At 36.7% G+C, this 12,790-nt stretch overlaps 1 protein-coding gene across 12 annotated transcripts in view; it reads right to left on the reverse strand.

Moving 5' to 3' along the window:
* HFM1 (helicase for meiosis 1) overlaps positions 1–12,790 on the reverse strand; it is a 240,238-nt gene that overhangs the window by 31,753 nt on the left and 195,695 nt on the right. For all 12 annotated transcript variants that reach the window (XR_010117472.1, XM_063625390.1, XM_063625389.1 and 9 more), the window contains 2 exons: positions 2,144–2,224; positions 1,787–1,902 (listed from right to left, as the gene is read on the reverse strand). Coding sequence is in view for 11 of the 12 variants with exons in the window: in XM_063625390.1 (XP_063481460.1) it covers positions 1,787–1,902; positions 2,144–2,224 (197 nt within the window). In the remaining variant the exon portion in view is untranslated. The remainder of the gene's footprint in view (positions 1–1,786; positions 1,903–2,143; positions 2,225–12,790) is intronic.

Below are 12,790 nucleotides of genomic sequence, written 5' to 3' on the forward strand. Positions count from 1 at the left end.
CAATAACTTGTAACACATGAGCCAAACAACAAAATTCCTGCTGGTACATAAAGTCCCCAAATCAATGAATTAGGAGAAACTCAGGTTAGCTCTTGACTCGAATATTTCACTCAGGCCCCGAATATTTCACTCAGGCCCTTCTTAAATGTTGGCATTTTTTTTTTTTTTGAGATAGAGTTTTGTTCTTTCACCCAGGCTGGAGTGCAGTGGTGTAATCTCAGCTCACTGCAACCTCTGCCTCCCAGGTTTAAGCAATTCTCTGCCTCAGCCTCCCAAGTAGCTGGGATTACAGGTGCCCACCACCATGCCTGGCTAATTTTTGTATTTTTAGTAGCGATGGGGTTTCACAATGTTGGCCAGGCTGGTCTCGAACTCCTGACCTTGTGATCCACCCACCTTGGCCTCCCAAAGTGCTGGGATTACAGGCATGAGCCACCACATCCAGCCTAAATGTTGGCATTCTTCATGGTTCTTTACTAGGTCTCTTCTTACACTACACCTTCTCAATCAAAGATCTCATTTATTCCTGTGGCTTCAATTGTCATCCACATGTGAATGACTCTCAAATTTCTACTTCTAGCTCAGCTCTTTCTCCTGATTTTCAGACAGTTATATCCAACTGTCTGTAGGACATCTTTATCTAGACATCTTGCAGGCCCTCTAAATTCAATGTTTCCCAAGTTGAACTTACCCTGTTCTCTATTCCAGCAAACTTGCTTTTCCTTCAGAATATCTACCTGAACGACGCCCCACTTTTCTCCCAGTTGCTAATGCCAGAAACCTGGGCATCATTTTCGACTGTTCCTTTTACTTTGTCTCTTATAACCAATGAAGTAGCAAGGTAGCAATTTTACCTCTGAAAAATATTTTAACCCAGTCACTTCTCTCCATTGCTATTGCCACTACCCTAAACTAGGCCATTATTTTGCTTAGATTATTGTAAAAACCACCTGAGTCCCTTTGTTCCTATTCTATCATCCTCTAATCCCTTTTCTAAATTGCAGTCAGAGTGACCTTTACAAAATACAATTTTGATCATGTCACTGGTTAAAATCTTTAATTGGCTTCTCAGTACTTTCATGATAAAGTCTAATTCCTTAAAATAGTAAAAAGGTCGCATAATCTAGCTCCTACTTGCCTCTTCAGCCTCATCTCTCTCTACTCCTTTACTTGTAGATCAAACTCTAGACATACTGTATTACTGAGAGTTTCTTTAAAGATCTCTCTCTCTCTCTCTCTTTCTTTATACCTCTGGACCTTTGTATAATCTCTATGCTTGGAATATTTAGCTATCCCTTCCTATGATCATTCTGGTGCCTGCCCCTCCATCCTTGGCTTATCCTTCAGGTCCCACTCACATCTATTAGGAATCCTTTCTTGGTCCATCAAATGTGGATTGAGTACATTTTCTATCTAAACTTAAGTGTGTTGTACTTCTGTCACAGAATCACTCATCACACTATATTAAAAAAGCAGGTTTACTTATTTGTATCTCTCACTCAACTACAAATTCTATGATTGGGAATAAGACTGTCTTATTCGTCACTGTATCTTAGCACTTTGGCATATTCTTGGTGCTCAATGAAGATAGAAGGAAAGAAGAAAGTTTAGAAGAAAAAAGGAAGGAAGAAAGAAGGGAAGATGGATTATGAATAATGGTAATACTGTTAGTCAAGCCCACAAGTAATTCTAAAGTACACTGTGGATACCTAATTGACAGACAGAACAAAGAATATTTATTTACATTTAACTACAGAACAATGGGAAAAATGTTATTAAAACTAACCTTCAGACGTTTAACTGGAGGAACAGATGAAACAGCATTCCTGTTTCTTAAATCAGATAAATATGAAGAAATTGTTGACTCTTTAATTTCTGACTTCTGTGCCACTCCAATTTTACCTATGAAAAGAAACTTCAGATTCTTTAGGTTAAACTTCAGATCTTATTCTTATAAAATCAAATTTCTTTAAAATTTCAAATCTAGTATTTACTTTTTTCATGTTGCCCACAAAAGAGAGAAAATTATTTGCGTTATTAAGGTGCATAATATACATATCATACATAATTAGGATGTCATTACTATCCACCAAAGACCTTTCAATTTTGAACACTTGAAATAAACTTGTTTTAAGGAACTCACAGCAGTCATGTCCACATGTATGTTTACTTTTACAAAGATGATTGCATTCTCGGTTCCCAGGTTTTTTGCTGGCAGTCGTTCCTAAATTAATATAAGAAAAACAAACCCATTTGTCACTACATTTATTATTGTTAATTTAATTAATTTTTATCCAGTTTCCTTCCTTTCAGACAATACAAAAATATTGATTTTTATACTTCCTCAAGTGTTTTGTAATCCACGTAATTTTTTTTTTAAATACAGAGATAGGGTCTTGCTATGTTGCCTAGGCTGGAGTGCTGTGGCTATTCACAGGCACGATAATTAGTATTACAGCCTCAATCTCCTGGGCTCAAGAGATCCTCCTGTTTCAGCCTTCCAAGTAGCTGGGACTACAGGCACTTACCACCATGCCTGGTAATTTTTAAAACATATTTTTGATGAGTTAGTCCCTGCCCCACTATTAGTCCCAACAAGAAACATCTAGCCACCTATGAGTTTCTCTCAATCTTCCTGGTGTGTGTGTATAACCTCCCTGGTGTGTGTGTGTGTGTGTATAATATATTTAATATATATAACATATATAATATATTTATATATATATATATATATATATATATATACAAATAGGGCCAAATATGGCCACACATCAGTAACTTTTACACTAAATGAGGTAAGAATGAGGGTGGAGTTTAAAAACACTTCTGCTGCTTTGTACTTAAGCCTGAAAAACCTGGAAAGAAGTAAACATCATGGCATTTTGATGGTACTGCTGACAGAAGTTAGTAAACAGGATGTAGTACATATTTAATAAATATTAGAAATAAATGATTTAGGGATCTAAGAAATTAGCTATATGAATTCACAGGAAAGAGAGATTGTTTCCATCTTGACTCCTCTAAGATATATTAAATAATATATCTAAATATATAATTTACTCTTAATTTATTATACTTTAAATCAGCTTTTTCTTGATCTTGGCTCTCACTAGTAGCACGGGGAAGGAGAGAGATGTTTGAACTGGTCCTTGAAGGACAGATGGAAATATGAACATGAGAATGAGATGAAGGGAAGATATTCCAGGTGGAGGGCATAATACCCAAAGGCAGCAAATCAGAGATTGTAAGAGCTGAAATCAGCTTATTTTTGCTGGAGCATAGATTTTAAGTGAACCAGAAATGTTGGAGATAGTGGAGAGCTTGAAAACTTTACAACCTTTCTTGGTACTTTACTCTTCATTTTCAGTACCATTGTTCAATCAAGCTTTCCAAGTCATGGCACGTCTAGACAGTGATAATATATATATTGCAGCCTAGGGTAAATGGATGAGGCTGCTCAACATATGAGGCAACGGCTGGTCCTTAGAGCTGAACAGATCAATGTATTGGGTACTGATAAAGTAAAAAGAAAACACCTGGGTGGCTGGAAGCTGACAGCTAACCACAGTATTCCCAATTGAGCAAACAATTTTGAGACTATAAATACCCAGATAAAGCCACTCTGTGACCATAGTAGAAGACAGAGATAAGACTACCATGTAAATATTTCTGAAACTAGAGAAAAGAACGCTCAAGAACCATAAAAAATAATGAAACATCCCCCTCTTCTGGCTAACACAGATGACTACTGTTTTTTAAATCCTCTCACTTCCAAAAAAAAAAAAATGTACCAAAATACCCAATATCTTACTTCCTGAGAGCATCCAATCTAGAACTGATCTCTGCTTTCCCTAAACCTTCCTAAGAGTCACCCAGCACAAGCTGAAATCCTATAATAAGATTCTGAAATCCTATAAGAAGATTCTGAAATCCTATAAGAAGAAAATCCTCCCGGCTCCCTGAGATGACCCACAGTTCTGTTGCTATGGTGCTCTCCTTTGCTGCAGTACATTAAATAAACCTAACGTTCCTCAAACCCAAGTGTGTTAAGCACTGACTGAAAGGCTTTGACTTTAAACTTTGTAAGGTGTGTCATGACTTACTGTTTCAGGTGTTTTGTCCGAAGTCATGATCCTGTTACCTCTCACTTAGATCAGAACTGGTTTCTTTGAATCTAGTCCTCTATGACACAATTTATTCTACACATTGTTGCTTATTTAATACTTTTAAAGTCCAATGCTGATCAGACCAATTTGCCCACTTAGAAACATGAGTTACTTCCTACTGCCAGCAAAATCAATTCCATCTTCAAGGTCCTGCACGATCCAATTCCAGCTTCCCTTCCTGGGACCCATATTAACCCTACATCCATCAAAACACATTCAATTGCCATTCTTCAAATAGTTCCATGCCTTTCTATAACTGTAGCTTTGATATTATCTCGTCTTAGAAGACCCTCATTTCCTTGCCCAACAGATGCCTACCAACCTTCAAGTCTGACTCAAATGGCACCTCTGGGTTGGAGGTCTATGGTGATCACCTGATCTGATTTCCCTCTCCTTTGGGCCCCTGTGGCATTTTCTCTGTGCCTCTTGCTTACTGAATGCTGCCTTACATTGAATGTATTTACAGAAAAAAAACATAATGGTGAAGTACAGGGAACACTAAAATAGAAAAAAAATGAGCTCTAATATAGGCTCTTATTTGGGAAAAAAGATTTAAAATAGTATCTGTTCTGTTTACCTCACAGAGACATAAAAATAAAATGTAATTAAGTATGTAAAAACAATTGACAATTAAGTGATAAATATATTAATGTCTGTATTATCTCTGCTATCTCTACTATTACATCAATTCAAGATTATACAAATCAATTTTAAACTAAAATTGTTCTGAACGCTGTGAAGGAGAGGTACATCATGCTATGTGGTAACAGGTGGAGCTGTTCTGGTCAGGAATGTTGGGCTGAGTACCGAAGAAAGAAGGGAAGTTAAGAAGGCAAAGAAGAAGGATAAAGTAGGGTTCAGGCAGAGGGGATAGCATATGCTAAAGCTCTATGACAAGGAAAAGCATGGCACATTGGGGAAACTGAAAGGTCAATATGACTGATGCTAGCAAATATGAGAAAGTACGTAAGATGAGACTATAGTGATAGTAAAGGCAGCCTGTTTGTAGGGGAACAGTTCCACCATGGCACCATGGCAATTGCATGTCTCCATATAGGCCATGTAGGTAAGACTCAACTGTTGGCAGAATGCCTCGTGATCATCCTTAAAAATGGCAAGATAGGCAGTCTTGTGAGGAGCTATCAAAGGCCATTTCACATTTGCTCCATACCTTGCAGAAGACCCCCGATCTTGCAGAAGACTTGCCATGAGGCCTCCCTGATTCCACTAAGACATGGAACTTTCCATTTTGCCCCTTTCAGATAAAACTGCTTAGCTGAAGCCTAGAGTTCACTTCTCAAAAACAAAGCAACCCGCCACTCATGTTGTCTGTCATCTGACTCCCCTAGTTTGGTATCATCCTATGGAATTGGGGATGTAAGCAGCTAATACCATGCTGATCTTGCTTTGCCATCTGTGTAAGTAATAAACTGTTTAAATTCATTAGGGTGTCCTTACCAGCCAAATCTACAGAAGTGAGGCAAGACCACATAGCAGCTACCACTACATTGCTGCTTAGGGACTGGCTGACCATGTGACCACATAGAACCTTCTAGGGGATGCTAATGATTTAGATTCTGAGAGCTATGGGAAGCCACTGAAGTGTTTTAACCAAAGAGGGGGCACAATCAGATTTGCATTATGAAAAACATCAGAATATAGAGTGTAATATGGAGAATAGATTTGAGATAAGACAGAAAGGATGCAAGAAAACCAGTAGAAGTCTAAACGGAAATGATGGTAACTCCAGAGTAGTAGTGGTAGTAGAGTTACAGTGAATAGACTGATTTGAAAGATATACAGAAGGTAAAAATATTTTTAATGCAGAATCAAGTGGAGTGGTTTTCTTTCTTGAGCAGCATATTGCTTCTCCTGAAGTTTTGCAGCCTTCCTTTTTGTCTAGCAATATCTATCTTGTTTCTTTAAGTTCACTCAATAGTTCAAGGGTAAAAGCAAATATATGGAAATAACTCACCCATTTATTCCCCCCTTATAGATGCCTCCTTCCTTGAACCCTCTATCTGCCTCCAATGCAATCTAGACCTGTCCTGTAACTGTCACCTTTGAACTTCCTTTCATTAAGTTCCTGGGCTGAATCTACTACAAATGGATTCTTGGGCTTTTTCTTTCTTGTTTTACTGGTGCTCGATTTCGAGCAACTGCCTAAGAAAGGACGTGTGAGAATAAAATTTTCTGAATCTTTGAATGTATTAAGGCATTTTTATATTACTTTCATACTTAGTAGTTTGGCTGGGCATAGAACATAAGGTTGAAAATCACTTTTCCCTTGGAATTTTATTTTTTATTATTACAGTTTTGGAGACAGGGTCTTGCTCTGTCACCCAGGCTGGAGTGCAGGTGTGAGACCACAGCTCACCACAGCCTTGAACTCTTGGGCGCACGCAATCCTGCCTTCTCATCCTTTCAGGTAGCTGAGATTACAGGCACAAACCACTGCGCCTGGCTTCCCCCTGGAATTTTAAATCAATTGACTTTTAGCATCCAACATTGCTCACAAAAAGACTATTACATTTTTAAATTTTTGTTCCTTATAAGCATTTACAATTTTCTCTTTATCCACAATGTTCTGAAATATTGCAATTATGCTTTATTTGTAGACCTTTCATTCATCCTAACTAGCATTAAGTAAGCCTTTTTAATGCGAAGATTTCTGTCTCACTTCAGTTCTGAAAAGGTTTCTCAAATTATTTCTTCTGATTTGTTTGTTCTTTCTTGAACACTTATAAGTTACATACTGGGTTCGTAAATTGCCCCCCTTTTCTCTTATATTTTCTGTCTCCTTGACTTTTTGCTTTCATTGAGAAGGTATTGACTTTATGTTCGAGCCCTCCGGTTTTCTTTCCAAACATAAATTTTGCTTCTCTGTGCTTGCTCTGGTTCTTTTTATTTTAAAATGGCATCCTATTCAGTTTTGTGGTTGCAATTTAACCTTTAATTTCTCGGAGGTTACTAAAGTTTTATATTATATAAAAAGTTTTATTACATTCCTGAATTATCCTGTTGCTCTTTCATCCATTTTCTATTTCCTTATTTTGGACTTTCACACATTCTACATTTTCCTCAAATGTCTCGTCACCCTTGGTTGTCTGCCTATAAGGTTCCTATTATATCTCCATTTCACCTGTGAGAAAATTAATTCTTACAGAGGTTAAGTAAGATGCTCAAGACTATGCTGTTAGTAAGTAGCAAATTTGAGATTTCTAATTCAAGGTAGTCTAATTCCAGAGCCTGATCTATCAATAATTCTCTCTCTAGTTGTACCAGTTGCTTTAGCTCTCCCAAAGGATTCATTTAAGTTATTTAGAGAAGGAACCTATTGTTTTGAGGTGGGAAGACTTGGAAGAAAAGCTTTACAAGTTGCTGTTTTAAAATTAAGAACAAAGAGTTGCCTTTGGCTCTTAAAGAACTAAAAAAGATGCATGTCTAAACGCTGCCACAAGGTGGTGCACAATGACTATGCACATTTGCTCCCAGTGGCAACAACTAGGATCTGGGAATCTAATTTGAGAGATTCTGAGGGCTCCCAAAAATTTCAAGGCAAAACTGGCAAGTCTTGTCAGGAATGAGGACTGTATACAAGTTTTGTTTGTTTGTTTATAGAATACTAGCACATGGATACTACCTGACGAAATCTTTTTGCTGTATTTTTGTTACAAATGGGTACTTTGAAAACAAAAGTGCTCCCTCTACCCTGCCGCCCTCCCTACCTCCTGAGAATTGTCTGAATTTGTCTTATTAGCAAATATAAGCTTACAGATATTGGTAATTAGAAAGATAAGGTTCTCAGAAAAAAAAATCTAAGCTGTACTCTTCTCTTTTGAGAAAAAGTCTGGCTCTATCACCTAGGCAGGAGTGCAGTGGCACCATCGCGGCTCACTGAAACTTCGGCCTCCCAGGCTCAAGTGATCCTCCCAACTCAGCCTCCTCAGTAGCTGGGACTACAGGCATGCACCACCACACCCAGCTAATTTTTGTATTTTTTGTAAAGACAGGGTTTGTAAAGACCAGCCATGTTGCCCAGGCTGGTCTTGAACCTTAAGTTCAAGCAATCCACCCACTTCGGCCTCCCAAAGTGCTGAGACTACAGGTGTGAGTCACCGTGCCCAGCCTAAGCTGTACTCTTAAGTATACTCTAAAGATAGCAGATTCCATATTCCATCACTGTCATAATCTGAGATGCAAATATTTTTACAGTTTTGCCACATATTATATTAATTTACATGTTATAAAGTCTCCAGTTCCAAGCATTTAAATTTATTAATAATATCAAATAGAAATGTATTGAAAGAAAATACTTAAAATTACTTTAACAGGGTCATTAACAGGTGGCGGGGCAAGGGTCACTTCTTTAAAAAAAGAAGTCCAGACAGTAAATAGAAAATAGCAAGAATCTCTGACACACTTAGCGCAACTTTCTAATTATAAATTCAAATAATTTGGTCTGTGCAGAAGCTACTAGAGTATTTTTTTGATATTACCTTCACTTTTGCAGTTCTCCATTTATGCTAATCATAGATTTATGCAATTCACGGTTTTACTTTTTTTAATGATGAGAGAGTCTGCTTTTCATTTTTCTGTCAAATATTTTACTATCATTTTGTTATTTATTTATGAAGAAAAGGAATGCACTGAACTGGAGTCCTTGATTTTGCAAGTTAATGCACATACACACCAAAGAATATAAAGAAAAGTAGACTGCCTTTTGACTAGTATTTAAATGTACACACAATGTGCCTGAGGATTGGCTTTATCCTTGTATTCATTCAACTACATTAATTATTATTATTATTATTTTTGAGATAGAGTTTTGCCCTTGTTGCCCATGCTGGAGTGCAGTGGTGCAATCTCAGCTCACTGCAACCTCTGCCCAAGGCTCAAGCGATTCTCCTGCCTCAGCCTCCCGAGTAGCTGGTATTACATGGGATTACAGGTGCCTGCCACCATGCCCAGCTAATTTTTGTATTTTTAGTAGAGATGGGGTTTCACCACATTGGCCAGGCTGGTCTGGAACTCCTGACCTCAGGTGATCTGCCTGCCTTGGCCTCCCAAAGTGTTGGGATTACAGGTGTGAGCCACTGCGCCCAGCCCCAAGACATTCATATTCAGAATAACACTGCAAATGAAGATAAATTTATTAATGTCCAACAGATTTTCTTCAAATTAAGCAAAGCCTATAATTCTTAATTAGAATGCATTTAAAGGATAAGAAGTTTAAATGCCTAATCTTCATATACTAAGAGCAGGCCTGAAATTTCTTTAATTTTTGTTTTTACAACTTAAAAATATGTCTCACATTGCCATATATTAAAAATAACAAAAATGTTCTTCCTCAAATTATACAAGAATTTTATCTCTTGGAACTATAACCATATGTGAGAAATTGCAGCTAAAAGAATGTTTTCAAAAAGTTTGATATGGTTTGGCTGTGTCCTCACCCAAATCTCATCTTGATTTGCAGCTCCCATAATTTCCACATGTTGTGGGAGGGACCTGTGGGAGATAATTGAATCATGGGGGCAGTCTCCCCCATACTGTTCTTGTGGTAGTGAATAAGTCTCACAAGATCTGATGATTTTATAAGGGGTCTCTCCTTTCGCCTGGCTCTCATTCTCTCTTGTCTGCCACCATGTAAGAACGTGTCTTTCACTTTGTGCCATGATTGTGAGGCCTCCCCAGCCACGTGGAACTGTGAGCCCACTGAACCTCATTTTCTTTATAAATTACCCAGTCTCAGTTATGTCTTTATCGGCAGCATGAAAACAGACTAATATAAGTTGTAGAAAGCATGAAAATAATTTTTCATTATTTTATATTCCCTAAGGTGCGTGTTTTTGTTTTTATATATAGTCCTATAATTTGATGATATACAAAATTGAAACATTTGTTCAACTTGAAAGCATATTTGGAAACAGCCATTTAGCAATTATATTCTCTGAACTAAATATCAGTTTGTATCATTTAATAACACCATTTGACAAGGGATTAGAACAACTGAAATTTGAATTGTTTTGAAAAGGCCCAAATTTCGTGTCACAACCTTAGTAGGGTAATCTATTGCCCCTTAATTGTGTCAGTTACTAAGAAAGAGTGTATGTATGTTATGTTTAAAGGTATAATTGTGTATCTTTATCCAGGGATATATAAATTTGCATATAAAAATTGAATTGTACAATACGGATGCGCGTAAGTTCCTAAGATTTGGATGACCACATACAGTAGCCCCCTTCATCCATGATTTCGCTTTCCGCAGTTTCAGTTACCCAAAGTCAACTCTGGTCTGAAAATATTACATGAATTCAGCCTGTGAGTTTCTGCAAAAAATACAGCTAGGATTTTGATATGGACTTTGTAGAATTTGTGGATTAATATGAGAAGTGCTGCCATCTTAACAATATTAACTTTCAATCCACAAACATAAAATATTTTTCAATTTATTTAGAACTTCTTTAGTTTATTTAAATGGTGTTTTGTAGTTTTCAGTGTTCATTTCTTATGCTTTTTTGTTCAACTTATTCCTAAGTATTTTATTCTTTTTGATGCTATTGTACGATTGTTTTTTATATTGACTGCATTCAGTGATATTTCTAAACATATTAATTCCAACAGCATGTCTATAGATAGAGTCTTTTGGATTTTCTCTATAAATAATCATGTTGCTTAGAAATAACGACAATTTATTTATTTCTTTTTTTTTCTTTTTTTTGAGACAAGGTCTCACTCTGTTGCCCAGGCTGGAGTGGAGTGGTGTAATCATAGCTCACTGTAACTTCAAACACCTGGACTCAAGTGATCTTTCCATTTCAGCCTCCAGATGAGCTGGGTCTACAGGCAAGCACCACCACATCTGGCTATTTTTTTCTATTTTTGTAAAGATGGAGTTTCACACTGTTGCCCAGGCTGGTCTTGAACTCCTGGACTCAAGTGATCCTCCTACCTCAGCCTCCCAAAGTTCTGGGATTATAGGTATGAGCCACTGCACCCAGCCTCCTTTTTGCTTTTTTAAAGTATTATTGTATTACTAAGACTTCCAGCACAATGTTGAATAGAAATAATAACACAGAGCATTCTTGTAACATTCTCCAACTCAATAGGAAAGTGTTTAATATTTTACTATCGAGTATGACATTTGCTATAGTTTTTATAGATATTCTTTATATTTAAGAAGTTCCAGGCCAGGTGTGGTGGCTCACCCTGTAATCCCAGCACTTTGGGAGGCCGAGGCAGGCAGATTACCTGAGGTTGGGAGTTCAAGACCAGCCTGACCAACATGGAGAAATCCCGTCTCTACTAAAAATACAAAATTAGCTGGGCGTGGTGGTGCATGCCTGTAATCCCAGCACTCGGGAGGCTGAGGCAGGAGAATAGCTTGAACCTGGGAGGTGGAGGTTATGGTGAGCCGAGATTGCACCATTGCACTCCAGCCTGGGCAACAAGAGTGAAACTCTGTCTCAAAAACAAAAACAAAACAAAACAAAAGAAGTTCCCTTCTATTTCTAGTTTGCTAAGAGTTTTTTTTTAATCATAAACGAATACTGAATTTTGTCAAACTTTTTTGACACCTATCAAGAGGATCAAATCGTTTTCTCCTTTTTCTCTGTTAACGTAGTGAATTATATTGATCTACTTTTGAATGGTAAGCCTCTTGCATACATGCAATAAACCATACTTAATTGTGCTTTTAAAAAATACGGCCGATTTCAGCTTGTGAATATGTCATTAAAGACTTTTGGATCTATGTTCATGAGGTATGTTGCTAAATAATTTCCCTTTCTTTTTAATGTCCTTGTCAGGTTTTGACATACTGGCCTCATTAAAAAAACAAAACATTAGAAAATATTCTCTTTTTTTCTATTCTCTAGAAAAGTTTAGGTAAGTTTGATATTATTTCCTCTTAATTAAGAAAAATTAACAGTGAAGTCATCCATGCCTCAAGTTTTCTTTGTGGAAAAATTTTTACTAACAATTGCTTCAATTTCATTACCAGTATCAGACTACTCAGATTTTATTTTCTTCTGTCAGTTTTGGTAAGCTTTGCTTCTCAATAAATATTCTCATTTTAACCCAAACTATGTCAAATTTATCATTATAAAATTGTTAATATCTTGTTTTTGTGCTTTTGAATATCTTCAGTAACTTTTTGATATACAATGTAATATCCTCTTCTTTATTCTTGATATTGTTACTTGTGTTTTCTTTCTTTTTCTCTTGATCAGTCTTCATTCATAGAGGGTTCTTAATTTTATCTTTTCTAAGAACCAAATCTCAGCTTCGTTGATTTTTCTCTGTTGTATATTTACATCCTATCTATCGTTGATTTCTGTTTTTCTCGTTACATTATTATGTTTGATATGGTATACTCTTGAGATGCAAGCTTGTATTTTTTTGCTTTGCATTTTATTTCCACATATATTTTAAACTCTGTAAGTCATTTCAATTATTGTTTTACATAGTCAACTTATATTTAGTCATAGTTATCGTTTCTACTCTTCTTCATTCCCCCCAGCATGTCCATGTTTTCATCTGTGATCATTTTCCTCTAAGGAAATCCCTTTAGCATTTATTTTATTTTATTTTTTATTTTGAGACAGGGTCTCACTCTGTTA

The sequence above is a fragment of the Symphalangus syndactylus genome, chromosome 12 (assembly GCF_028878055.3).
Source record: "Symphalangus syndactylus isolate Jambi chromosome 12, NHGRI_mSymSyn1-v2.1_pri, whole genome shotgun sequence".
In the NCBI taxonomy this organism is placed as follows: Eukaryota; Metazoa; Chordata; class Mammalia; order Primates; family Hylobatidae; genus Symphalangus; species Symphalangus syndactylus.